Source organism: Atheta coriaria, unplaced genomic scaffold, assembly GCF_025399875.1.
Source record: "Atheta coriaria isolate IRGN ID8LTWV9N9 unplaced genomic scaffold, Caltech_Dcor_3.1 hic_scaffold_44_pilon, whole genome shotgun sequence".
Classification (NCBI taxonomy): Eukaryota; Metazoa; Arthropoda; class Insecta; order Coleoptera; family Staphylinidae; genus Dalotia; species Dalotia coriaria.
In genome coordinates this window covers 26,572-53,357 of record NW_027045486.1, presented here as the reverse complement: position 1 = coordinate 53,357, position 26,786 = coordinate 26,572, and the positions used below count along the sequence as shown (strand labels likewise).

The 26,786-nt window shown below is 40.1% G+C and overlaps 6 protein-coding genes across 9 annotated transcripts; 5 read left to right on the top strand and 1 right to left on the bottom strand.

Moving 5' to 3' along the window:
• Positions 1 to 251: 251 nt before the first annotated feature.
• Positions 252 to 6,085, top strand: LOC135802661 (oxysterol-binding protein 1-like). Its single transcript, XM_065316277.1, is given in 10 exon segments — positions 252 to 699; positions 1,419 to 1,438; positions 1,441 to 1,606; positions 1,845 to 2,112; positions 2,607 to 2,775; positions 3,889 to 4,064; positions 4,120 to 4,510; positions 4,575 to 4,856; positions 4,918 to 5,293; positions 5,353 to 6,085. Coding segments are annotated over 10 exon segments (2,307 nt in total). The 5' UTR covers positions 252 to 514; the 3' UTR covers positions 5,627 to 6,085.
• Positions 6,086 to 6,220: 135 nt separating this feature from the next.
• 14-3-3epsilon (tyrosine 3-monooxygenase/tryptophan 5-monooxygenase activation protein epsilon) lies at positions 6,221 to 10,690 on the top strand. Its single transcript, XM_065316283.1, has 6 exons — positions 6,221 to 6,381; positions 6,672 to 6,757; positions 6,946 to 7,291; positions 7,902 to 8,191; positions 8,251 to 8,611; positions 8,695 to 10,690. Exons 3-6 carry the CDS (start codon positions 7,228 to 7,230, stop codon positions 8,748 to 8,750), a joined length of 771 nt encoding a protein of 256 aa, XP_065172355.1. The 5' UTR covers positions 6,221 to 6,381; positions 6,672 to 6,757; positions 6,946 to 7,227; the 3' UTR covers positions 8,751 to 10,690.
• A 1,090-nt stretch (positions 10,691 to 11,780) lies between these two features.
• On the top strand, positions 11,781 to 16,804 carry SppL (signal peptide peptidase-like protein). 2 transcript variants are annotated; one of them, XM_065316280.1, is made up of 7 exons: positions 11,781 to 12,361; positions 12,418 to 12,747; positions 12,809 to 12,979; positions 13,039 to 13,359; positions 13,421 to 13,665; positions 13,712 to 13,780; positions 15,589 to 16,804. In XM_065316280.1, the coding sequence occupies exons 2-6, from the start codon at positions 12,426 to 12,428 to the stop codon at positions 13,760 to 13,762; spliced, it is 1,110 nt and encodes a 369-aa protein (XP_065172352.1). In that variant the 5' UTR covers positions 11,781 to 12,361; positions 12,418 to 12,425; the 3' UTR covers positions 13,763 to 13,780; positions 15,589 to 16,804. The 2 variants fall into 2 exon arrangements, with proteins under 2 accessions (XP_065172352.1, XP_065172351.1); XM_065316279.1 differs by lacking the exon at positions 13,712 to 13,780 and having other exon boundaries at positions 11,796 to 12,361.
• Positions 16,805 to 17,166: 362 nt separating this feature from the next.
• LOC135802664 (phosphate carrier protein, mitochondrial-like) lies at positions 17,167 to 19,551 on the top strand. Of its 2 annotated transcripts, none has more exons than XM_065316281.1 (3): positions 17,167 to 17,323; positions 18,069 to 19,078; positions 19,142 to 19,551. In XM_065316281.1, exons 2-3 carry the CDS (start codon positions 18,101 to 18,103, stop codon positions 19,226 to 19,228), a joined length of 1,065 nt encoding a protein of 354 aa, XP_065172353.1. In that variant the 5' UTR covers positions 17,167 to 17,323; positions 18,069 to 18,100; the 3' UTR covers positions 19,229 to 19,551. The 2 variants fall into 2 exon arrangements, with proteins under 2 accessions (XP_065172353.1, XP_065172354.1); XM_065316282.1 differs by lacking the exon at positions 17,167 to 17,323 and adding an exon at positions 17,807 to 17,931.
• A 450-nt stretch (positions 19,552 to 20,001) lies between these two features.
• On the bottom strand, positions 20,002 to 21,331 carry Mob3 (MOB kinase activator 3). 2 transcript variants are annotated; one of them, XM_065316284.1, is made up of 3 exons: positions 20,978 to 21,331; positions 20,757 to 20,907; positions 20,002 to 20,698 (listed from the first exon to the last, which is right to left on the bottom strand). In XM_065316284.1, the coding sequence occupies exons 1-3, from the start codon at positions 21,023 to 21,025 to the stop codon at positions 20,238 to 20,240; spliced, it is 660 nt and encodes a 219-aa protein (XP_065172356.1). In that variant the 5' UTR covers positions 21,026 to 21,331; the 3' UTR covers positions 20,002 to 20,237. The 2 variants fall into 2 exon arrangements, with proteins under 2 accessions (XP_065172356.1, XP_065172357.1); XM_065316285.1 differs by having other exon boundaries at positions 20,984 to 21,329.
• Positions 21,332 to 21,818: 487 nt separating this feature from the next.
• On the top strand, positions 21,819 to 24,188 carry LOC135802662 (zinc finger protein 391-like). Its single transcript, XM_065316278.1, is given in 4 exon segments — positions 21,819 to 22,062; positions 22,167 to 22,184; positions 22,186 to 22,368; positions 22,428 to 24,188. Coding segments are annotated over 4 exon segments (1,134 nt in total). The 5' UTR covers positions 21,819 to 21,918; the 3' UTR covers positions 23,217 to 24,188.
• Positions 24,189 to 26,786: the final 2,598 nt, after the last annotated feature.

The window sequence follows — 26,786 nt, the reverse complement described above, 5'->3', positions numbered from 1 at the left end:
ATATAAATTTTTCTTAAAAATTATTGTAAAATGTATTTTAAAATATCTTAATATAAATTGGTCTATTTATAATCAACTTATTTTGCCGATAAATTAATTTTATTTTTATTAAACATTAAGTTGTTGTTGCAACATGCAGTCAAAATTTAGTGACATTTCACTAAAATCCCTAGAATCTACTTGAGAGTTTTTCACTTTGCCAAATGTATGTTGGTAGAATGAAAACGTCAGCTGTTCCACTGCGCCGTGTTGCGGTGACGCTGTCAAAATGGAAGACGTGTCACCCTTGTCACGGTTGTAAAAACCAGTTGTACATAATTAGTTAGTGTTGTTATTTGCGACGCCATCAAGTGCGGTCGACGTCGCTCGTCCCATCCGCGCAAATTCATCCTCAAACATTGTGCGTGTGTGTGGACATCAGCGTTACAACAAGTTTTGTTTTCGCCGCGTCCGCCATATTCTCATTTCCTGGGGGCGGAAGAATCCACGGCCGTTACCACAGCACCGCAGCGTGATGATGGGGGACGCGACGGTGCCGGCGTCGGTGCCAGCACCCGCCGCCACCACCACCGTCGGGCGACAGCTGGGCGCGCAGGGCGACCCTGACATGAAGGGTTGGCTCTTCAAGTGGACCAACTACCTCAAGGGTTACCAACGTCGATGGTTCGTCCTGCAGAACGGCCTCCTGTCCTACTACAGGTTGGTCTTGCTCAATCACACCACTTTGCACCTACCACTCGGATAGGACACAATCACACACACACATTCTTGCTTTTGGAGGAGAAGCTCTTTACTGCAGCAGCTGCTTGTCATTTGGCTCATGAGTCATTCATTTGTTTATTGTCTAGTTGTAATCAGCGAGCTAAATTTTTTGCCGCATATCAATTGATTAGAGATTAAATGAAATGAAATGGATGTGTCGGAATTGTCTGTGCAGGGCTGAACACAACGGTGGTGGCGTTTCCACCCTATCCATCCGGCGTAGAAGGCGGTTCCGTTCGAACGGGGGGTAAGTCACAACCAGCCCACGCCCACGCGTTTTTTAAAAACAAAGAATCAAAATAATCTAATCAAAAAATAAATAAACGCGGAACAGGCCTTGCATAGATAACTTCGTCAATAAATTTGAACTTTTTTTGAACACACTGTAGCCGTACACTCGCATTGCGGATTCTTTCGCATGTGTCATTTGGTAAAAACTTTTAAACAATTTAAAACATTGCATGCATAATTAAAACACTCTTGAATGTCGATCGATTGCGTCGCAAGTGTCACGCGATGTTACACTACACTTATTACATATACAATTAAACTTAGATATCATGTGTATGTATGCACGCAAAATTAACAAATCTAACCACACTTTTACTCTACTTAATTATCTGTGCGCTGTTGCTGAATGTTGTATTTTATTTTAGAAACCAAGCGGAGATGTCACACACTGTAGGGGCAGTATCTCACTGCACGGTGCTATCATTTATCCGGTGGATGCCTGCACGTTCGTGGTGAGCAATGGCGGCACGCAGACATTTCATATTCGCGCTGCCAGTGAAGTGGAGCGGCAGTGTTGGGTCACGGCGCTGGAACTTGCTAAAGCCAAAGCTATGTAAGTTATAAATATTTTTGGTTTTCAAAGGTATTATGGATGTGATATAACCTAACTTTACTTTTATGTGCTAAATTTGTAAAAAAGATTCCTAGTTTTAGTTGAGAGAAATGAAAAATGCACGTTTGCGCCATCTGGGGTTGAATTCGAGAACTAAAACTATGACTGAATATCAAAACCTATTATATATTATTAGTTAAGTTGTAAAACACTGTTTTTACTGAATTTCTATTTTAAGACGTACAATGGAATCAGAAGACGACGACGATGAACAAGATTCCGGCTCCGGCTCGCCGGAAGAATGGTCGACCATCGTGCGGGAACTACAGGGTAAACTGCAGGATTTGCAGACGTGTTCGGATCTGATCGCAAAGCACGGCAATGCCCTCCAGCGGGCTCTCAGCGAGCTAGAAAGCAACGCCGAGCAGAATTCAGATGAGACGAAATCGAAGGCAGTCAGTGAACGGGCGACACTTTTCCGGATCGCTAGCAACGCCATGATTAATGTACGTTCATTATGGTTTTATTGGTTTATTTATATGTGTGTGTGTGTGTGTGTCTGTTAATTTCGATAATAAGCGCGTACGTTAAATTCTAGAAGTCAGTCGGCAGTCAACCGGCGCGCATTTAACAATGACGACGTTAAACGTTTGTCATTCGCACCGATCGTCGCGATAATTGTTATTGCCTTCGGAATGTTCAACGTACGTTGCTAGCCACGAGCGAAAATAACGTTGAAACGTGATTAAGACGAAATTGCTTTCAATGCTTTCAATTTAGTGAATAACATTCGGCTATATTTGCATGTTTATCAATTGTTTTATCAGCAACAATTGTTTAAAGTTTAGTTTAGTGTACATTTGACCATCAACTCGAATATAGTACTCAAGTGAGCGGTTTGATAATTAAGTTTGTTATTTCATTCGAAATGTTTTCATGTCGTGCTGCGTTGCATAAGTTGTGTGCAATCATATAACTTACGAAATGTTGTTTATTGCAGGCGTGCACTGAATATCTAACGGTGGCACAACAGCACGGACATAAGTGGACGCGTCTTCTGCAGCACGAGCGGGAACAACGACAGCGACTGCAGGAGATGGTTGAGACGCTCGCCCAGCAGCACTCCAAGCTGGAGCAGGCCGCCGCGAATGCGAACAATCGTAACACAAGTAAGTGTACGCCATTTTGTTTTATTATTATTTTGATAATAATAAGGTTAGGTTATAACTTGACAGTTCGAATGTCAAATCAATCAAAGTCAAAATTCTAGTGAAACATTTCTTACATTCAATGCATCATCCTCTTTTTTGAGTTATCGTGATTATTGCTGCATCGAAAATTGCGGAATCTTCCGCGTTGTATTGGCTCGCGTCGTCGGCTACGTTCGCGTGGCTGTCGGTCGCGTCCGTCCTCTTTCTGCACGAGCTTGCATTCGCGAACTGCGAGCCGAATGCTCGTGCGATTGCCGAAGCGCCACGTTCCTATAGGGAGTCGGTAACACCGCGCGCTACACCACGTGTCCGCAAGACACGCCAATTGCAAACCATCGAAGTACCACTAAAATCAACCGAATTCCAAAACGAAATCGTCTTTGAAGTGTACGAAGTTGACAGGGACCGCACCGAAGGAGAGTACGCCCTTATACACACACACCACGCCATACAAACGGCGAATAATCGTTTTGTATTGGTCGTTAAACAGAGGGCGTTTCTGGATGATAATCTGCAAGTTCGTGCGATTCCGATTAATTTCGTTAACGAGAAGGTGGATGAAAGTATCCCTTCTTCCCCGATAGACTCTACTAGTTCCACCCAGGATGTCGCTACACAAGTAGAAATTGTTGAGCCTGCGCCTTTGAAACTACCCCCACCTTTGCAGTTAATAACTCCCCGAACAGGAGGCGTGGCCAGATTCACCGAGTCCATCCGCGACGCCAATCCACATCGTCCAATCTCCACTTATTCCGTTGTCTACTTTTATGCGCGGACCACAAATAACGCCACCCTCGAAACGCGATCAAGTCCCCGTGCGCGATTTTTACAAAATACGAGCTCATTTACGTCGTGGTTCTATATCACCTACCATTAGCGACGAGAGCGATTTCAAGACAGTCGCGTCAAATAATAGCTTTCCTACTAAAACCTCACATGCGTACATACCGCTGATATATTCCGACGCGCAGAAGCCCACGACGCACAGGTCCGTGCATTATATGGTCACAAGTGAACATACTAATTTAAAGAAGAAGTCTGATGTTGGTAGTACCCCTGTACCTATTGCAGATCCGGTCAGTGCCAGCGAGGAAGACGAGGAGGAGAACGAGTTCTACGATGCGGAGGCAGATGGCGCAAGTCTCAGCCAGGAGCGCTTCACGTTGAATATTTCCACTGGACACCAACGACGCAATTCATCCGATAGCTCTTCCGAGACGGATGATACTACGCATGAAACCAAACAAGTATGTTCAAAATTATATTCCAACTTTATTATTACTAACTTGCGATTGTTTTCAGGTTGTTATAAGAACGGCGAACGTTGCAAACGCTAAGAATGCCAATGAGCCGGCATCGGCTGGTACGGGGGCGCAGCAGGCGCTGGCGACGACGAAAGGACGTGTACGGCGCACGCGCCTTCCTAATAAACCAAACTACCCGTTGAACTTGTGGAGCATTATGAAGAACTGCATTGGAAAGGATCTATCGAAGATTCCTATGCCGGTGAACTTCAGTGAGCCTTTGTCGATGTTGCAGCGACTTGCTGAAGACTTTGAATATGCTGACTTGTTAGACGTAGCCGCCACACTCAAGGACCCCTGCGAGCAACTCGCGTATGTCGCTGCTTTTACAATCTCGTCGTATTCCACCACTAGTACACGAGTAGGCAAACCTTTTAATCCGCTTTTAGGTAAGTTGAAGCATAGAAATTGTTTAGTTTGATTAATAATTGAATTTTGTATGTTTTTTTGTAGGTGAAACGTTTGAATTTGATCGAACAGATGACCTCGGTTGGCGGTTGATATCCGAGCAGGTATCGCATCATCCGCCAATGGTCGCGCAGCATTGCGAAGGACGCGGATGGACCTGCTGGCAGGAGTTTACCATGACGTCGAAGTTCCGCGGTAAATATCTGCAGGTGGTGCCGCTGGGCAGTGCTACTGTTGAATTTGCCAACGGCAATCGCTACTCGTGGCGTAAGGTCACCACCACCGTGCATAACATCATCGTCGGAAAGTTGTGGGTTGATCAACATGGTAAGTCACTACATAACCTTAAAATTAAAATCTATTTACTATGTTTTGTTTTCGATGTTAGGTGATATGGAAATAGTCGGTAAAGGAAATGCGGCTGGTATTAAGTGCCATATGAAGTTCATCCCCTATTCGTACTTCAGTAAAGAATCGCAGCGCAGGGTGAAAGGTGCCGTCTTGGATACGAACGATCGCGCGCAATGGATTATCAACGGCACGTGGGATCGCAGCGTCGAGATTGCGCCGGTGCTCAACCAGGAGAGCACATTCAGCGGCGTGCCGAAGGACAAGAGCGTTACAGCTGTCTATGACACAGGCGCTGCGAAACTGGCGTGGAAACGCGTCGACCCGCCGCAGGACTGCGAAAAATGTTATCACTTTACCATGCTTGCGATTCAACTCAACGAAATGGACGATGAAGTTGCGCCAACGGATAGCAGGTAATAACCTTGAATATCACTGGTTTGGATTGAAATAAACTGAATTTTTCTTGTTTTAGACGAAGGCCCGATCAACGACTAATGGAAAATCAAATGTGGGACGAAGCGAATGCGGAGAAGTTGCGCCTCGAAGAGAAACAGCGTGCCGTGCGTCGTCATCGCGAGAAGGAAGCTGAGGAAGCGGCGAAAGAAGGCCGGCCGTATACACCATACGTCCCACTCTGGTTCAAGCAGGTGAAGGACGAGAATGACTGCATTGTGCACACGTACCTCAACACTTACTGGCAGGCGAAGGAGCAGCACGACTGGTCACGTTGTCCTGACATTTTCTAAAATGGCCGCCGGATACACCTGCATAGGTGCAAACACACATCGTCCAGTCCGCCTCGCGTGAAAATATTTTATAGAAATGTTAAGAGCTGCGATTTTAGCGAAATTTCGAAACACCGCGTGCAGGCAACTCACGCGTAGCCAAATTTTTCAAACGAGTTTTCTATTCCTTCGCTCAAAAATAACCTAACATAACCTTATCGTTAAATTACGGACTTTTCGTTTTCGAGATGAATTTATTCGTTGATTACTTCTATCTAGCTAGTTAGTGCATATTTTTTATCCGGGTTGTTGTGATCTTTTCAACAAAATGGCGACACAGTAGCAGGTTATAGACGCGGAGAACATGCAAATGCAGATCGTTGTACATATTGTAATAATTATATATATATATACACATGAAAAAATAACATGAATATTTGCTATACGCTAAAATGAATTATACGTGTTGATATAACAAAAGTACCACCATTTTATAATTTATTGTGGACGCATCGAGTGTGCGTGTGAGCGCATCGCTGTCAAGCAAGGAAACCTCGAAATTAAAGTTTCTGTCAACGTGCGACGGCGGGATTAGCATTCAAGTAAGGCGCGAAGGCGCGTGAAGCACCGCGATCGCATCCGGGCGTGCAGAGCGCTTGCGCGCTGCTAATTCACATCCCGAACGTCCTCGACATCAACACGTCGATAGAACCGGAACTTCGGGGTGATTTATGGCTGACCGCGTTCGAAACGTGCTAAAGTGGAAACAGGCATCGGTGAGACAGGAAAGTTTACGTAACATGTCAGAAATTCTCAACGTTTTTCTTGTTTTTATAATATTAGCGATTAGTTTCGGCAAAAACTATGTTTGAATGAATGTTGGTGGGTGAGTTGTTTAGTATAACTAAACATTACAAGATGGCGCTAGGCGTGCTTAGTTTAGTTTTAATTTGTTACGCTTAAATCATGTCATCCTTTATAACAGCTGAACGTTTATCACTCTGGTAACGTAACGCGAATGTAACTCGAGCTTGACGTTTTAATAATTCTGATTGATTTTTTTCAGTTTTTCGCCCATCAAAACTTGATCTTTCGCAATTCAAGCAGAAATTTATCTGTTTACGCGGCGATTGTAGACTAGAAGTGATCTAGGTGAGTGTCATACCGAATTGTGCTAGTTGCGCGAGTTGAGATAGTGCTTTGAATGATTTCGATTGGAAAGAATGACGGTGGCCGGCGGTGTCGATTACAGTAAACTGTAGTCGAGAGCGCGCGGCCATCTTGAATAGTCGGGTGTCAAGCGGTATCTCACTCGTGCAACGTGTTTGCGGCGTTTGCAGAGTGCAGCGGGAGTGGGAGACAGGTAACACGCACCGCAACGCCGAAAGCGCCGAAAGGGAGCGCCGGAGCGACCAGAACGCCCGAGAACGCCGCAAACGCGCACACCGCGACACACTCACACGCTCGCGCACGCGACATTCCCCGTTCTTTCGGTGCTGCCGAAAAATCATCATCATCATCTCAGCGAGACGCGCGTGCTGCACCAACCTCGCCACCAGCTCGTGCCAGAGTCGTCGTCGTCGTCGCCGCGAGTGCAGACCGTGCAGACCTAACACCACACGATGTCGGAACGCGAGGACAACGTCTACAAGGCCAAGCTTGCCGAGCAGGCCGAACGCTACGATGGTAAGTACCATAACCACACCGCGCAACACCACCATCATGGGCCAGCCGAACACGAGGGCGGTCCTTGACTGATATCGGTGTTTGCGACAAGAAACATGAAAATGTCTTGCATACTGCCATTTTTTTTCTGCACTCTACTTTTTGCAAAATGTCTTCCCCGTGCCGGGTTTGGCGCCGGACTAAGCCGGCGCGGGCAACTAAAAGTCGCAGCCATTTTATCATATCATCTTGGAAGACCTCGCAAGAGGTCTGCAGAGGTGGCGGCCGGTGGTTCGCAGGCGGCTTCCTGCTGCGCGCGTGTGTATGTGTACATCATGTGTGTGTGAGATCCGGCGCGATCGATAGCGACGGCAAATGTGCGGCCGCGCGCGCGCGCGCATCCGCCATCTTTATCTTTCTCTCGCACACTTGCCGGTGCACTTCGCCGGAATGCCGCACGGCGCTGCCTGCTGCCGGCTGCCTGAATCACTGCATGGCGCGGCGGATTGTTTAATTGTTTAAGCATGAGTAACGATTGCCAACCGTTTGCCGATTGTCATGACAACCAATCAACAGGCATTGCGAATTACACCAGATTCAAATTCTGCATAAATTCCATATGGTTTTATAGAAATGGTTGAAGCTATGAAGAAGGTGGCGAAACTGGATGTGGAGCTGACCGTCGAGGAGCGCAATCTGCTCTCGGTGGCGTACAAGAATGTGATCGGCGCGCGGAGGGCGTCGTGGCGTATTATCTCCTCCATCGAGCAGAAGGAGGAGTCAAAGGGCGCCGACGACAAACTGGAAATGATCCGCACCTACCGCAGCCAGGTTGAGAAGGAACTGCGTGACATCTGCAGCGATATTCTGGACGTTCTGGACAAACATCTTATTCCTGCCGCTTCCACCGGTGAATCTAAGGTACGGCTTACATTTAATGCTTAATGTACAGAGTATAGGAACATTTGTTTGTTTATTAGGTATTCTATTACAAGATGAAGGGTGATTACCACCGTTATCTGGCAGAATTCGCGACCGGTAACGACAGGAAGGAGGCTGCAGAGCACTCGCTGGTGGCGTACAAGGCCGCTAGTGATATCGCGATGACAGAGCTGCCGCCGACGCACCCCATCCGACTGGGGCTGGCGCTGAACTTCTCCGTATTCTACTACGAGATCCTCAACAGTCCGGACCGCGCGTGCCGGCTGGCGAAGGCCGCCTTCGACGACGCCATTGCCGAGCTGGACACGCTTTCCGAAGAGAGCTACAAGGACAGCACGCTCATCATGCAACTCCTGCGGGATAACCTCACTCTGTGGACGAGCGACATGCAGGGTGATGGTAAGCAAAACTTCACTTTACTTTGTGTTATACTAAAGCAGTTATAAATCATGATCATTAACTTTAATTACTTGTTCGAATAGGTGAAGCCGAAGCTAAAGAGCAACTTCAGGACGTGGAGGATCAGGACGTGTCGTAACTTGTGCTAAACGAATAACAGTACACAAAAATTCTTTAAAACCAAGAAAAAACACAAAAACAACAAAAAAAGATTAATCCCATCTCAAAATTTTACATTCGAAGCCGGAAAAGATGCAGACAAGCGAATTGCGCACGCGCCGACACACGGAATCATTGCGAGCAAGCACAAAACACACAATTTAACAAAACAAAAGATGAAGAAGAGAAGAAAAAACACACTTGTATTTAATAATCTGTAATAATAATCGATAAGGGAAACTAGAGGAGAGGGCCACACACTCATACACACACACATACTAAATCCATACTTAACATTATTTAACCACATGTCTCGAAATACATGACGACCAAAAGACACGATGATACCTTGCGCTCTGGCAGTTGTTTGGAAACTAATTGTGGTGTTGCGTCCTCTCTTCGCGCAGTCTCCTCGAACCTCATCGACTTGTCTGTCTTCTCTCCACGCCCACCACCGACCCCCCGCCCCCCCCCTCAACATAATTGAAAATAATTCATAAGGAAGATATGAACATGAACCTTTTTTAAAATTAGCATTACAATATTGCGAAAGGAGAAAAGAGTATTTAAGTTAAGGGAACGATTGTAAATGACCGATTGTCGACTGTTGTGTTGTGTCGCTCTCCATAATTCCGCATGATACATTTTTCAACATTGAGTGTTGTTGTTGTTGTATCCGCAAAACACACACACACACAATCATTACATTTTGCAAGGAGCAGATCAAGCTGAAACAATTCAACTAACAATAGTACATTGCATACCTTTTAAGTAAGCATATACATTATATATAATTATAATTAATGATACGGTGTCGAAGTGAAGCTGCAACCTGCGAGTGCGACTACAATTATTGTAAAACCAAAACACAAGCGCATGATCGATATATACGCCTATATATTGATGATGATGATAATAATAATTACAGACAATCGGTTTTTGTTAGGGTGTGAGGATGTGTGTGCGGACGCGGCGAACTAATATCCATTCAGATTCGAAGCATTCATTTTTATTTTTTTATATATTTTTGTAAATTTTTATCATTTCTATTCTATGTTTGTTTTCTTTATTATTATTTTTCTATTGTCGCTATATTATTTTATGATTAAGGGTTGAGCCGGACGGCCAGAAGGGATATCATTCCGTTTTTGATTCGCGTATAAAGTGCATGTTACTCGTATTACTAATTATTTAGTGTCATATTATTAGTATTGTATATTTATGTACTTATGTGTTTTCGAGTGCGCCTAGTAGCCGACGACGATGATTGTAATTCGTAGCAAATCGTAAGCAATATCCGCAAAGAGCGACCAAAAGCAAACTGAAAACTTCGATTTTTTTGCGCCACCAACAAAATAAACACAACAAAGAGTTCACTCTTTAACTTGAAACACTAAATAATATGAGACGAGCGTCTGCATTTTGCATCATCTGTGCATTTAACGCATGCATTTATATTATAAATTAAACATTTAACAATTAGGGACGCGTATCGTATTGTTATTATTCTACTAAGTACATAATGTGCAACAACCAGCGTTTGCTATGATTTTCGGGGCTAACACTTACTACCAACTGGAAGCAACACATCATGCGAGCAACTAAAGTAAACTAATGGAAAACGAGTGCTGATTGTATTCAAAAATATGATGAAGAAAACAGACTTCACTGAAAACTAAACATGAAAAAAAAAACAACACATGGATGAAACAAACATTGAGAGTTTTTCATTGATTTTCACATTTTGATTGTGTGTATGGATGTACTAAGCTGTATAGATGGAATATACGAACAACAATTGCTGTAATTATTATAAAAGTATTAAAAAATCTGTAAAAAACATGCGTTTTTTAATAATATATTTAAAAAGCGGAAGGTTTTCTTTGAACGCATTGTATAATACACTAATTTCTGTGTAAACTTGGTTGTCTACTCAATTTTTCACAGATATCACGGAAATGTTTCAGATTTTATTACTTACTTTACCGATTAGTGCTTAAATAAACAATCATCATGTTTCCACAGTGACATTAAACAAAAGGTAATCTAACTTAGTCACTACGCGCACTTGTTTTTAGTTTGCAAAGTGTTAATGTGATTCACAAATCAAATAATCAACAGATTAAATAACGCGAGTAAAAAGCAAATAATCAACGGTATAAATTACAAAATACATAATTTTGTTTAGTGATTGACTATGGGCTTAAAATAGGAAAATTTCCTAATAAATTGAACATAACCTTTACATTTACCTAACCTGGAAACAAGCTGTCAATGTTGTCAAGTTGTCTGTTACCCCATAATCATACGTCGAGTGATTGTAATAAGTAGATGATTCGCTACCTCTACCTCGCAATAGAAATAAAACTTGAAAATCAAAAACAAAAGAAGAATGAGTGGTTGAAGCCACGTTGAAACTCTCTGCTCCGGTGACTACACGTTTGCTTTTTGTTTGAAGTCATCACAAAATACGTGTGTAGCTAACAATTAACAATGGTTTGGATAATCAAGATTAAAACAAAAGAACACACGCACACATACACGACATTCAAAAATGAAACGTATTCTACATTTTGTTTTATTTTTAGACGTAGTCGTGCACTGGTAATGGTAGAAGAATAATAACGAATGAAAAGTAAAAAAAGAAGCAAAAGAATGAGGGAGTGAAGATCATGAGCGCCGTCACACGTCGTCGCCCACGAGTGGGCTAATTGTGTGCAAGTTAAGTAATAATACAAGGCTTGAAGACTTTACATGAACATAAGTATTGCAGATAAAATAATTTTCACTGAAAGTCAGCAACTCAATATACACCAATGAAAATATATACTATTTCTTCCATGATTTTATTGCACAACTTTAAGTTATAGATTATTAAGAAGTTTAAATATAGGTTTATTTATTAGATATATTTTGACAATGAATTTCTATTGATTATTACGTTTTATGGACCTTGAAAAATGTTCGTAAGTCTATTATGTATAAAGTTCGATAGATGTCGCTGTTAGATTCTTTGTTGGTTTGTTTTGAGTGGGCGACGCTCACTTGTTTCCGCAGGTACCGCAGCGGGATGCGTGTGTGAGTGGTTCAATTTCGTTTCGCTCCCAGTGTTTACTCGCGCGTCGTCGCAGCCGCACGCACACGTACCCAGCCTGTCCGGCGAACACGCTCGCCACACTCGGCTCCAGCGCATCCCGGTGTGGTGAAACGCTTCGCACGATGGCGCCGCTTGCGTGACGCACCATTTCAAGCCCATTCATCGTCGCATCGAGGACGTGCACCGCGTGCTGTGAAGACGAGAGCGACAGAGTGCAGAGAGAGCGCTAACCAAAATGGCCGACGCACATCATAATCACAATCACACTCCGGGACTAATCCACATTCGCTAGTGAATTCAAATAGTTAAACATTACACCAAACCAATCATCAGTGTACAGTACGAAGTACTAGGGAACTGTATGTGCGGATCACAATAAAATTGTGCTAAGCACCAGGGAAATAAGTGCTAAAGAAGTAATAAAAAAACAAAAGAATGCTGTGACACATACAGAACACACTCAATAACATTCAAATTGAATATTAATTTCTAAGGTAATTAGAGTACATATATACACACTGATAATCTTACTAATCCTGTTGGTTTTTAGTTGTCACAATGGCTGAACCACAAACAGTTGAATATCAGTGGGCTTACAGCATTATGGACTCCTCCAGGGTCTCAACTTTTCTCATCTCAATGCTGCTCATAGTCTATGGCTCATTTCGTAGTCTTAACATGGAGCAAGAAGCGCGGGACCGCGCGAATGGGTCTACAAATCTCCTACTCAATCCAAGTAATAGTGTTCCACTGGATAACAATGTGCAGACTTTAGATGCAATGCAAGCATTGTGTTTACCATTAGGTGCAAGCATTTCCTTGCTTGTTATGTTTTTCTTCTTTGATTCCATGCAAATGTTGTTTGCAATCTGCACAGCAAGTAAGTTCCACAGATAAAATCAAGGATAACATTTAAATAATGTATTAATTATGATTTTTAGTAATTGCAACAGTTGCACTTGCATTCCTGCTGTTGCCAATGTGTCAGTACATCATACGACCCTGTTCGGACGGGAATAAAATATCGTTCGGTATCTGTGGGCGTTTTACAGGCGCCGAACTGCTCTCGTTTTCGTTGTCGGTGTTCATCGTTTGTATTTGGGTGTTAACAGGTTTGTTATTCATTATTAATATTTATATTAAAATAATGAAGATGTTATTTTTATGTTAGGACATTGGTTATTGATGGACGCAATGGGTATGGGTTTGTGCGTGGCGTTCATCGCGTTCGTGCGCCTGCCGAGTTTGAAAGTGTCGACGCTGTTACTCACCGGGTTGTTGATCTACGACGTTTTCTGGGTGTTTTTTTCATCGTACATATTCAGCACGAATGTGATGGTCAAGGTGGCGACACGTCCTGCGGACAATCCGGTGGGAATCGTTGCGCGGAAATTACATCTCGGCGGCGTGGTGAAAGAGGCGCCCAAGTTGAGTCTTCCCGGCAAGCTCGTCTTTCCTAGCATGCATAATTCAGGACATTTTAGTATGCTTGGTGAGAAATAAAAATATTTATTTAAACACATGTATATGTTATGTAATAAAATGTGTTGTAGGTTTGGGAGATATTGTAATGCCTGGGCTATTGCTATGTTTCGTGCTGCGGTACGATGCATACAAGAAGTCGCAGGGCATTCCGACGGGGTCGCGCCTCACGTACTTCCACTGCTCGCTGCTTGGATACTTCCTCGGCCTGCTGACGGCGACCGTCAGCTCGGAGGTGTTCAAGGCGGCGCAGCCGGCGCTTCTGTACCTCGTACCTTTCACGCTGTTGCCGCTACTCACGATGGCTTACTTGAAGGTAAGACGATACACAGTTAATCGCATGGAATTTAAACATTTAATAGTATGTAGATCGTTGGGAAATGAAATGGAGTGTATCGCCTACCGCAATTTGATACAGGTTGTGGTATAAGGTAAAGAATTCATTTTTCTCTCTTCATGTTAATTATATGCGTATTAACGCGGTGGGGAAATGGTTCAATAGGTTTTAATGCGTTCTGTCTGGTCTAGTTACACGTTAAAAGTTTACGCTCTGTTTGGTTTATCTGCGTATCAAATTCGCTTCATACTTCAAGCTCTGGAGGATTGGTTATGAGATTATTTTGTGTTGTCTGCGTGTTTTTTTTTTATGTGAATGACAGATAGGTATTGTCGATGAAAGAGAAAGGCATTTCAACGATTCATTTTTGTTGGGTATATGATTTGTGGAGTTTTGACAGGTTTCCTGAAAAAGCATTAAACTTTACCTTGATTTTTTATTTTCCTGAATGGTGGGAAGTATGTATGGGAATAATAGAAATCGACCAAATCTATATACTTTTTAGGGTCGTTGTAAAATTCTTAGAGCCGGTATTTCTTCAAACTTTATTTTATATTCAATGGTAGAAGAATTACTAAAAAAGCATGGTTGTGCTGTTGTTCGTTCTTATTTTTACGCTAAGTGGAGGGGGTTTCGAAAGAGCAGCGAATTACAATTTTCTTTCGAGTTGTTTGTTGTTTCGCCTCGAGGGCATCGTCAGAAATTTTACTCTTTACTCTCTATGCCGTATATTTGTCAATATATCGTGTTGTTGGAAACAAACAATCGAAATGCGATTTGGGATTATAAATTTTATTCAATATTCACTTTTTTTCTTTTTCCAGTAGGTAACTTTCTTTTAGTTCCAGGGTTTCTTTTGTTTCTAGAGGTGTTCTTATGCATTATACAATTCCATTTGGCCGTGTTCCACGCGTGTGTTGTTCCTGGTCGAAAACTTGTCTGAATTTAATGTCATTATCTGTATTCTTCATACCACCTTACCACCCCCCTAAACCAAAAATATTACCGCCTATTTTATTATTGTATGTTGTTCGTATTTGCTTATTTGAATGTTTAAAAAATGCCAATGTCAAAAAAACGCTTAATTTATGTACAGGACGATTAATTGTACAGTAGAATCCGTTTATTATGACTCCGCTTATATTGACCAACCGGTTATTATGACGTACCTACACTACCAAGTTTGGTTTTCATATAAAATTCTGTATAAAAAAAAGTCGGATATAATGACTTCGCTTACAGTGACATGTCGCTTATTATGACCCATTTTTAACAGATTATGTCTGGTTATATTGACCAACATGATTCTTTACACCTCCGGTAATGTTCGTTGATACCCGACGACGTTCGACACGTGGCGAACTTTTTATATTTATTGCTACATTTCTTTTATGATTGTCAAATTACTTTTATGTATTTACTATCGGAAAGACCAAATGCTTAAATAATAAATATAAGCATTTGGACAGCAGTACCTTGACCACGACTTAATCCGTATTTTCCATTAATCCGAATTTGGCGTGGGTCATTCGACAATCTCAATGCTTTTTAAAAAACAAGAACCGCATTAAGCAATCGTTCAATTCAAATATTTTGAGACCGAAGAGGCTTCGAAAATCACAAGAAAATTAATTAAATGAAAAAACAAAAGCAGAAAAAAATTACAGATTACTTGAAGTAAAAAATACACTTGTATGTGTTATAATGTGCTGATTACGTGCAATTTTGATTTTGATTTAATATGTATGAATATGTACATATTTACATAAAAAAGGGATTTCATTTCACAAAACGCTTTGTATGACGTCCGCTTATTATGACGTGTTTGTCAATTCCCTTCGATGTCATTATAACCGGACTCTACTGTATATCTTAATACTATGATTCTGCTCTTATTTTTAGGGTGATTTAAGACGAATGTGGTCTGAACCATTCAAATCCCTCAGCACGACGAAACATCTCGAAGTGTGATAAACCCCACAACACATCACGGATGAGTTGCTCTCTGCGCATCATCGCGAAAGAAACACTCGAATAAACAGTGCGTCGTTCGCGGATCAGTGCGCCACGCCTTCGTAATTAAACAAAACTAAACTTAAACGAAATGATCGAAAAAGAAAACTTTAAAAGCAACTTCTCATCTTGACTCAACAATATCAACATCATCCACATTGTAAATGCAAATCAACAAGTCATTCACTAGCGGTTCATTTGCATACAAATAAAAAAAAATGCTTTAATTACGTCATCACATTAAATTAATTGTGATTGATCATACAACTTACATCATTGCCAATGAACATGAACAAAACATTAGCGAAACACGACACACGAAAGTATGTAGATGAATACTTTTTTTTTTATACATATATAAATATTAGTTAAGCCTAAATGTGATATATACTATGTTTCTGTTTGTTTATTTTTTAATATTATCACTAGTATCATATTCTGCACCACTTCACACACAAAGAAAAAACACAATTACATACACCACCAACACACTACCATTAATTGTTAATTATACTTATAATTATGCCGCAGTACACAGCCAGCCAGCCAAATCATGACACTTTTTTTTTCTTTTTTATATTTCAATTTTTGGTTTGAAAACGTAAACAATTGTCAATACTACACTTATCGAATGTGTGACACACAAAAATCAAATTGTACTATGCTCGAAAGGTGAATCGAACGAAAAAAAAAATTCAAAAAGATACTGATGAATGTACTCAGTATCGAAATACAAAAAGAAAATGACTTTGTGACGAGAAGGAAATTTATTGTTAGATTATTATAATTGCAATATGTACGTATATATTATATAAAATTAGTTTAAAACTCCAAGTGACAAGTGGAGCGCAACGATTGTGGAATGGATTGTTGTCGTCTACGTAACAGAAATTTGTGCAAAAATTAGTGAATGCAGCTGTGCAGAAAAATGTTCGTTCGTGATAAGCTCTAAGATTAAGACATATGGATGCAAATATCTCGGATATCTCTTTACGTTATACATACTTGTAACATACGTTTTTCTTTTTTATTGCGTTTTTTATCGATGAAATTTGATTTTGAGTAATTGAATTAAAGAATTTAAATGTTTTATTACAAACTTAAATTGTAATATTCATTTATACACCATTGGAAATTTAAATTCTGTGCTGTCAAAACATTAGAGGTCAGCAGTAATACCATGTGGTTAAAGCATTGAATAACTGACAATTCTTATTCACTGGTTAAATTTATTTTCAAAAAGCAATTTTTAACTAAACAATTAAGTTTCTAATATTAAATTACAATACTAAACTTATCATAATACGGTTTACGCGCTCTGTATTTTTATATAACAAAATTTTACCACATTGTATTGGTATGCCTCGTGTATTCTGTCAAAAAATGTCCGTCAAGGTGTCGATTGACCTTGTGCTTGCCTAGCACGTGATATCGATGCGGAACGCGAACTTTGCGAGCAATGCGCGTGCCCGAAGTTACAAAACTCTCGAATCGCGCGTTCGCAGCGGCGCAGCAAACGTGCGCGAGGTACAACCGTCAAGCACACGTAACTTTCCCGATTTCGTGCCCAGTGCTCTGCCCATTCGTCGCTCATCCGCACCGAAGTCGGCGGCCATTTTATCCGGTAAGTCTTTGATTAACAAGTTTACGCCGAAATTACGCGCGCAACTCCACTGCAAAACACCGCAAAACAGTGCTAATTACCTAATCAATCAGTCGGTTCACGATAACAATTCACATTTAAACTTGGACGTGCTTTTCAGTTGTGTGTCTGGAAATTATTAGTGTACAACAGATTTGCTGGCGAAGTTACTATCACTATGCCATTTTTGCAACGTGATCAACAAAAATATCCTAGACGACAGTGTATGACACGATGATCACTAGACATTACGTGCATACAAATTATGTAATTTTTTTTTGACTGTTACAGATATTCAAATGTGCAACGTGCCAAACGCGATAAACTAATAAATACGCTAGATATACACTATACTCATATCTTATCACATGTCTTGAAGTTGTAGTCATCAGTCTGGCGCTTTTAATCTGATCGAAAACAGTGATAAAGTACAATTTTTTGTTTAGGCTCATTTTGTAAGGTTATCTAATGTTACATAACGTCGTACGCTGCGTGCCATCGATTATTTCTCAGTTCTCAAAATGAAAATTCTTCGTGCTTGTAATTGTGTACGTTAGTAGTGTCCCAATAACATTGAATGTAAAAATAGAGTGAGTGATCTTATATAACAGGTTGCTTTGGTCATGTGTGACCTCAACCTGCATTCCTTCACCAGCCTAATCTAATTACACCTATGTACAGTATATGTTAATTTTGATTTGCCTAATTCTGGTCGTGATTGTTTCAGGTTAACTCAATTGTTGCAAATAATATATCAAAATGCTGCCATCATTCATTACGAGGGCTATCTGCCAGCCGTCGCAGGCACAAGATAAGCCAGCGATCAAAGCGCTGAGCACTCCGTTGGTCACCGGCAGGACCATCGCCGCCGCCGCGATCAATCCCGGTGAGAGCTGTGAGTTCGCATCGACGAAATATTTCCTCCTTTGCGGTCTCGGCGGTATTCTTTCTTGCGGTATCACACACACAATGGTCGTGCCATTGGATCTCGTCAAGTGCCGATTGCAGGTCGACGGCGCTAAGTACAAGAACCTCACCAATGGCTTCAAGGTCTCAATGGCTGAGGAGGGTGTGCGTGGCTTGGCAAAGGGCTGGGCACCAACCTTCATCGGCTACTCCATGCAAGGCATGTGCAAATTCGGCCTGTACGAGGTCTTCAAAGTGTTCTACACTAACTTGATGGGCGATGAGAACGCTTACCTGTACCGCACATGGTTGTACCTTGGTGCGTCAGCGTCCGCTGAATTCTTCGCTGATATTGCCCTCTCGCCCATGGAGGCCTGCAAGGTAAAGATCCAGACGACGCCTGGTTTCGCCAACACGCTGCGTGAGTGCTGGCCCAAAATCATGGCCGAAGAAGGAATGAATGGTCTCTACAAGAGTTTGGTGCCATTGTGGGGCAGGCAGATCCCTTACACAATGATGAAGTTTGCCTGCTTCGAGCGTACCGTTGAGTTGTTGTACGCGTACGTCGTGCCGAAACCAAGGGCGAGCTGCACTAAAGGCGAACAGTTGATTGTCACCTTCGCGGCCGGTTACATTGCTGGCGTGTTCTGCGCGATCGTGTCGCATCCCGCTGACACCATGGTGTCGAAGTTGAACCAGAAGAAGGGCGCGTCTATGGGCGACATCTTCAAGGAGATTGGCTTCATGGGATTGTGGAAGGGTCTCATTCCCAGGATTGTTATGATCGGTACACTCACCGCCGCACAGTGGTTCATCTACGATGCGTTCAAGGTATACAAAACATTTAATTAAAATTTAATGAATAATATTAATCCTATATGCTTTTAAAATTAGGTGGCGACCGCAATGCCGCGTCCACCACCACCAGAGATGCCAGAGTCTTTGAAGAAGAAGTTGGCCGCTGCTGGCAAGGATCACTAGATCCACTTCAATTGCAAAATAGAGATTTAAACAGAAAAAAAAACAACATAAAAAGCGTAAAAACACGATTAAATTATTAAATAATTTTAAACCGTATGCCGTCAGAAAGTGAGTCTTCTTACCTTCCAAGCGATAACAACAGCAGCAGCACACGGACACATGGTATACAATGGTGTAATGGTATTATTCCCCATCGATCGAAACCACCTCCTTCACCCCCCTACTCACGCGAACCGTTGTTTCAAATCGCCGGAACAATTGTATTAGTTACCATCGTTTAATTATTAAATTAACAAAATATTAAATATAATTATTTTAGAGTATATCAAGTTTAAGTTGTGCAGTATTTTTCGTTGGAGGGGCGGTGCGTAGTCTTGAATGTGTTGTCAGTGTGGTGCTGTTTGAAAGAGGTTATAATAGTCAAATGTTCACACCCAGTAAAGTAATAACAATTACAGTTGTAGTTCAAGTGTACATAATTGTTTGTGTTGGAGGGCTGTTTGAAAAAGTAGAAACAAGCGAAACTAACTGATGATTTTTTTAAAATTCTCTTATTGTTTGTATCACTCGGTATTATTTGTTAGATCAGGATTTCTCAATCTTTTTTGAAAACTGATTTTCATGAAACGCTTTTACTATTTAGAGAACTTTGAGAGTGTCCGAAAATAAGCTTTTCATATTTATACAACTCGTTTTGTTCTTCATTAGATGTCGACATACAACACGCAAGAGTACTTATTAAGTTATTACACTTATTCCGTTTCGAAGATACATTCTTAGTATTGAATATCATTTTAATAGCAATAAATAACTAATACTACTAAATACAATACAGAATGTAGATTACACACTAAGACTAAAATCGATTAATACATAATTCAATAATTAAAAACGCAAATTTAACATGAAAAAATATGTATAACTTGACTAAAAATTCGTGATGTTTTGTTTAGGGTGTAAATTTGTTTTAAAGCAACTAAAAACTAATCAAATGACTAAAATCATGTGCCTAGGTGCATATCTTTGAGGCCATCTGCTGCAATGGTTCCAATTCTTTGGAAGACACCAGATCAAACTCCTTCACAAAATAGTAGAAATGCTTGTAGCATGTATTCACATGTGCTTCAGCATTAATCATCACAATATTTTCAAAGTGATGAATGTACACATGCACAAATACTCTGTGCAGCCTTGCAAGGATTTTACTGCAGTGTGAGGCAAAATTCTTTGGAAATGGAAGATCAGATGTGCATGGAAACAGTGCCTGATCATTAATTTGATTCTCAATCCAGTCCATCAAATGAGAAACATATTCTCTAGCTGGAAGTGGCGTGGGTTTCTTGTATTTATGTCCATCAGCCCAGAGGTACTCAAACCTTGGACCACCAGACATTGTTGGACATGTTGTCTCAGAACAGTATTCTGATATAGTACCATAGATTAAATTGATCCGGTTGAAAAAATCTACAACTATTAGAAAGAAACAATAGTTAATAATTTATTATTTTGAAAACAGTGAATGTTTTACCATGAACAGCAATCCAATCATTTAAATCTTCTCCTTCTGGAAGACACACTGCAGACTTTAGATTAATGCCGGAGTTAAGACTGGCACAAGCTTGTTTGTGAAGACTGTAGCGAATCGTGCCGTGTGCGAACTTTTTCTTGGGCCGAAAAGTCTAAAACACCACCGGAAAACACAAATTTAAGTACACATAACCTAACACTATGAAGAGAGAACTTATTTACATTTACCTTGCCCTTTTGGAAGATTTCAAAGAATCCATTCAGCGCCATGACTAGTAACCAGCTGTAAATGGATGTTTGGCTGTTGATAGCACTGGTAGCTAGTTTATTTCAAGGATAGAACCATTGATAAGCAGCAAAGGAATGCGATTTGCGATTCAACTTTGACTCATCTTTTTGTACGTGCCACAATTCGATTGTACGAAAGTCGGTGTTAGTCAAGGTGAAAATACTAGAAAATGGTTATAAATAGACATTTTGTGGCGTGCATAATGCAATTTGTGGTGGAAAGCTCTCTAAACGACGATGGAAAATGCAAAAAGTTGAAAATTACTGAAAATAAACAAATTTCTAGAGACACTTTCTGCCGTAGAGTTGGTAGCACTTTCTAGTTACACTTCTTAGCAAGTGTAGAAAAGAATCAATCAGTGTGTTTTAAATTAATATATAAATCAGTTATAAAATAATTTTCAAATACCATATATAATATTTTTATTTATATTTGAAAAAAATATTACTGCTAGTTAAATTATGAACTTAGCCACTTTAAAAACTGACTAGCAATACACTGTGTTGTTATATTGGCAGCACTGAAAAATTATCTAACAAACCGGATGTAACAAATATTTTATTTAATTTTTTACACCAATAATTCGATTATCAAAAAAAAAAAAAATATAATAAATATAAGTTTCTATTCTATATGTTACTTAAAATTAAGTTATATACAGTTTATTGTGGCTTTGAAATATTTTTGTATTCAATTTAATTAATACATATGAAGCATGCTGTATATATATTTATATTTTGCATGAATACTTGGCTGCCTATCTACATACATTCTGTGTGGAAAACGACAACAAATACAATAACAAATGTTTGTCACTGCATGCTGTGGATTATAAAACGAAATATTTAATTTACGGTCCGTTTTATCATTTATCATGCAGGGCTACACGCGGGTCATGTACGCGGAGCTCTGCCGCCTCTGTGCCACTCATCGTCCAGTCGAAAAAGTGAACATTTATAAAGAAGAGGGTATAAGATTGAGACTACACAACAAGATGCAAACTCTTGTTAACATTAAGGTAAAATAGCTAATAGATTATGAGCATATGAACTATTTCATATCATGGTTAAAATATTAGTGTCATAATTTACATTATTTTACCTGGTTCTTCATTATTTTCAGGTTTCTGTTGATGATCATCTTGCCAAAAGTTGTTTGTCGTAACTGCTTATTGAAACTGGAGGAAGCTGAAAAATTCTGGAATACATGTCAATCTGCCGAAATCACCCTTAATAGTTTTTACTCACGCGCACAAAACATAGACTATTTTAAGAGCACTGGTGCAGTTTATGTTCAAAATAATGATTTAAATATTTCCGAAAATGTAAGTTTTTCCAGCTTCAAATCAAATTTGTATAATAATTGTGGTAAATTTATTTCAAGTCTGATGAGATGAATTACATTATTATTGGCAGTAATAAAACTACCAAGATGATGAAAGTGAACTCTGAGAAGGGCATCCAGCCAGTCCAAGTTAAAAATCAAACAACCTATCCAAATATTGCACAAAAACAGAGGCAAACTAAATTAAGGATGGAAGCAGAAACAAAAATAATCAATGATGGTGAAACATTCATTGTTCAAGTCTATGACAGTGACCCAAACAATCAAAGTGAAACTAGTTTTGAACAAGAATTAGTAGATTTAGACATGAGTACAAATGAAGCAAATGCTGATGTAAATACAAAACCCAAAGATCAATCCATAGTGTTAGAGAGGCAGTATGTATGTGCGGAGTGCGGCAAAGCTTTCAAGCGGCGCGAACACCTCTATCAGCACTCAAAACTGCACTCAGGCTTGAGACCTTTTAAGTGTAACCATTGTCCCAGGGATTTTAGACGGAAAGAACATCTCCTAAGGCATGAAACATTGCATACTGGGCAAAAGGATTTCACGTGCGACTTGTGCGCGAAAACTTTTTCGCGTAGCGATAATTTGCACAAGCACAGGAAGACGCATGAGAAGGCGGCCACAACATACACCTGCGATGTGTGCCAGAAAGTATTCATTTTGAAACACTACTATGACCAGCACATGCAAACGGCGCACACGGATCAAGAATCATTGAAACAGTCGAAGATTGAAATACTTCTTAAACATGAGAATAATGACAGTGGCGATGGCGATGAAGAGGTTTTGATAGGGAATAATCTAAAGGCACGGGGGAGTTAATTTTGCTTATGACTAAAAACAGCTTTGGCTAAATTGTATGCAAATTTATTCATAAGTGTACTTATCACAACTATTTGAGTTAGTTATTTAACTTAAGAATGTTGATGGTCGTTAACTTGTTTTTCATGAATTACGTCTTATCAATTCCAGTTAGTTATTCTTTAATTAACGAATATTCAAAATATTTCATTTTGTATATAAGCGGAATTGATTATGTTGGATTTTTCAATACAATACTTATCGCAATGTATCGTGCAGCTATTTTCGCGCTGATTGTGCTCGCTGGCCAATCGTCAGCATCAGCATGTGTGAAAGGATTTGATCTTCAAGTTGGAATAACGAAGTACCTCAGCGAAGCGTTGGATCTCGCCAAAGGAATCCCCGATGCGGCCGACAAAACATTCAGCGGATGGCAGGCTGAGTTAATAGCGAATGTTACAAGCCTCAACAACACTCTGAACGGGTGTATAATGGATTTTCACGAAAAATACGACGGCAAGATTCGTAGGTACTATTTCTGCAGACGCTATTATAACGCAGGAGTGCAAGCATACAACAAAGGTGAAAAGAAGCTGGAAGAGGTTGCTGCCAAGGATCTGGTCGCAGTTGTGCACAATAAATTTGCTAACAAGTTTAATGATAACATCAAATACATACAGGATAAAGCAGATCAATGCGAAGGTGATGCTTGTTCGGACGAAGATGTAATGAATGATGTACACAAGCGGTTGCTGGATACGCATGATGATTGGTGCAAGTTTGCGAATAAACAGTTACACGATGAGAATTGCAAAGCGGAGGACGGCAAGAAGAAAGCGGAAAAGGATATAAAGAGAGCATCGTCCAGGCTAGACCGGTTAAGATGCGTCAAGTGAATAATACACTTTAAATCAATTGAATTACTTAAATTTCAGTTAATATGACGTTTTGCTCAGCGCACTGAAATAAATAACTAAATTATGTATTATGATAGCAAGGCGTTGATTTTATTCTCAAATTCGTGAGTACAGTTTCATTACCAAGTTATGATGCATATTGAAAATATGAGACAGGATCTTGTGTCACAAAATGGCCGAATTTTCTGATTCACGCAACTGATGAAGCGATAGTCGTCGTCACCGCAATAAGTCATCAACTTCTGTTGGTCGTTCCGATCTGATTGGATGATAATGCAAAGGAACGCCAAGTGCGCCAAATCGACACCATGCTTAACTCGCTTAGTTAAGCGTGAGGTTGTTCACTTCTTCCTGCCCGTCCTGCTCTTTTTGCAAGATTTCTTAGACTTCTTCTTCTTGGCAGCCAACTTGGCGCACTTACGCTCCAGTTTGCACTTCTTGAGACTTTTTTTGCACTTCTTCGCCTTCTTCTTGCACTTGTCCAAGGGTGTTACGCACTTCTTCTTGGTGGCCACCGCCGGTGACGTACTCAACGCAGCCACCTGCTGCTGTGCCTGTTGGGCCAGCAGCTCGATGTTGTAGTTGCGCAGAGCCTGGGCGGCGCTCACAGCAAAACGTCTCAACATAATAGTTGCCATTGTAGACGGTATATTAACTAAAAAATTTTGCAATTTCGAAACTTAGGGAATGGTTAAATTTTGAACTGTGCCAAAAGGTGGGTGATGTTTAGACGAAGGGTGAAAGCCGACTACGGCGTTGATGTGATATCTTGCTACTGATTATTTTCGAGAAGTTAGTTTTCTGTCATTACTTTTGTTCATAAACACTTTGATTTTTAAAATTAATTTGTGTGCATTTGTTATTCATGGATAACTATGAAATAGTAATAATAATCATATACCTAGTATAGATAATAAAATAACAAAACCTTTTGCTTTTTAAATGCTTTTTATCTCAATATCAAGGTCTGATAGGAAAAAGAAGCAACTGACGCAACATTTTTGTTTAACACGCGCCATGACGTCGCTGCGATTTCAGTTCTCTCCACCTCTCACAGCCCCGGCAAGCGACAAAACAAAAACAAGGTAAACATGTGCTCTTATCTTTTGTTCTCAGTGCATCCCGCGCGTTCGTCGTGATCGCGCTACGGTCGAAATTTGCCATGCGTTTTGAGAATATTCTTCGGTAAATCACGCTGTATTCTTTAATCATAGCCTAAATTATGTGATTATACTCGTTTAGTGCGTGATATTTAACTGTGATTACATCGTGCGTCGAAGATTTGTAAATCGTGGATTCATTCTCCTCTCATTAATTTCAAGATAAAAGGTATGTTTTGTGGTGATGTTTTATCTGATTCTACCCGTGTGTAATAAACAGTTTGATCTTATTCATCGCGTCCAACACACGCGGTGTAACATTTTACGCGGTATTTCTTAGACTTGCGATCTTTAATTCTTTTATCGTGCCGTCGGACTTCATCACGTACCACCTATATAACAGAGATTTATATTACTATCAGGGTTTTACTCTCGTTGACGTCATAAATCAAATACTACTTATTTGATCAACAATCGACGGCAATTAGTAGCAACGTGCGTGTCTGGTCTATTGTGTAATTCATGAGTTATCACGCGTAAAATGTCCATAAATCTTGAATCAATTGTTCATGAGCATGTTGCCGTCGCTTGTATATCGAATTTATTAAACGTTCATATTATTATTAAATACCAATCAGGTTCCGTCGGCCGTCGGACAGTAATAAATAATAAACCACGTTCTCTTGCAATGCATGTTTCTCAATAACAATTTTCGTTATAATTAATAATTTTCGTTTGTCGTGTGATAATTTACGAACCTCGCGTTTGCAATTCTTTTACTTTTTACCCGTTCACACCGACGTTGTATCTTGTTTCTTTAATTCATTGTAATCCATTCCGTCTTTTGGATTTTTTTGTGCTGCTCTGTGTCCTAGTTTTGATTAACTGCACGTGAAAAATAGACAGTATTTGAAAGCTGTGTTAGTTTTCTTTCTTGAACATTGTATTTTTTAAAACTACTAGTTTTCTTTCTTCAACACCCTGTGTATTTGTATTCATCTAGTGTACGTGGAAAATATGCTATATTCGTTGTTTTTGGAGCACCCTGTATCATAGTTTTCTTTTACATCTTTGGGAAGTACGCTTCGTTGTTGATTTGGAATGTAGTCCTTTTTGAATTTGAAAATTGCTTGCTGTAACACCCTGTATATTAGTTTTCATTTACATCTTTAGAAAATGCGTTTTTCTTGTTAATATGGAGTGTCGTTCTTTTTCAATTTAATATTTTCTTTTTGCAACCCTCTGTATACTCGTTTTTCTTTGTGTCCGTGAAAATTTTGCAATATATGTTGTTTTTTGATTTCTCCTCTTTGCACTTCGAATTTTCATTCGGGAACACCCTGTATACCAATTTCCTTGATAGTCGGGCAAAAATTGAGCAATATTAATAGGATATGGATGTTTTTTTCTGTTTATTTTCAATATAGTATATTTGTAACACCCTGTATATTAGTTTTCCTGATTGTCGAGTGAAATTTGCAGTGTTCAAAGTTTTTATTGCACTTTAAATTTTCTTTCTGCGACACCTTGTATATTTGTTTTCATTTACAATCACGTAGAAAATGGGCTATTTG

Coding starts and splice junctions, on each gene's coding strand:
- 14-3-3epsilon (XM_065316283.1), top strand. CDS start 7,228: ATGTCGGAACGCGAGGACAACGTCTACAAGGCCAAGCTTGCCGAGCAG. Junction 8,192..8,250: donor CTTCCACCGGTGAATCTAAG/GTACGGCTTACA, acceptor TTTGTTTATTAG/GTATTCTATTACAAGATGAA. Junction 8,612..8,694: donor GAGCGACATGCAGGGTGATG/GTAAGCAAAACT, acceptor TTGTTCGAATAG/GTGAAGCCGAAGCTAAAGAG.
- SppL (XM_065316279.1), top strand. CDS start 12,426: ATGGCTGAACCACAAACAGTTGAATATCAGTGGGCTTACAGCATTATG. Junction 12,748..12,808: donor GTTTGCAATCTGCACAGCAA/GTAAGTTCCACA, acceptor TATGATTTTTAG/TAATTGCAACAGTTGCACTT. Junction 13,666..15,588: donor TCACGATGGCTTACTTGAAG/GTAAGACGATAC, acceptor TCTTATTTTTAG/GGTGATTTAAGACGAATGTG.
- LOC135802664 (XM_065316281.1), top strand. CDS start 18,101: ATGCTGCCATCATTCATTACGAGGGCTATCTGCCAGCCGTCGCAGGCA. Junction 19,079..19,141: donor TCATCTACGATGCGTTCAAG/GTATACAAAACA, acceptor TTTTAAAATTAG/GTGGCGACCGCAATGCCGCG.
- Mob3 (XM_065316284.1), bottom strand. CDS start 21,025: ATGGCGCTGAATGGATTCTTTGAAATCTTCCAAAAGGGCAAGGTAAAT. Junction 20,908..20,977: donor TCCAAAAGGGCAAGGTAAAT/GTAAATAAGTTC, acceptor GTGGTGTTTTAG/ACTTTTCGGCCCAAGAAAAA. Junction 20,699..20,756: donor TGATTGGATTGCTGTTCATG/GTAAAACATTCA, acceptor TCTTTCTAATAG/TTGTAGATTTTTTCAACCGG.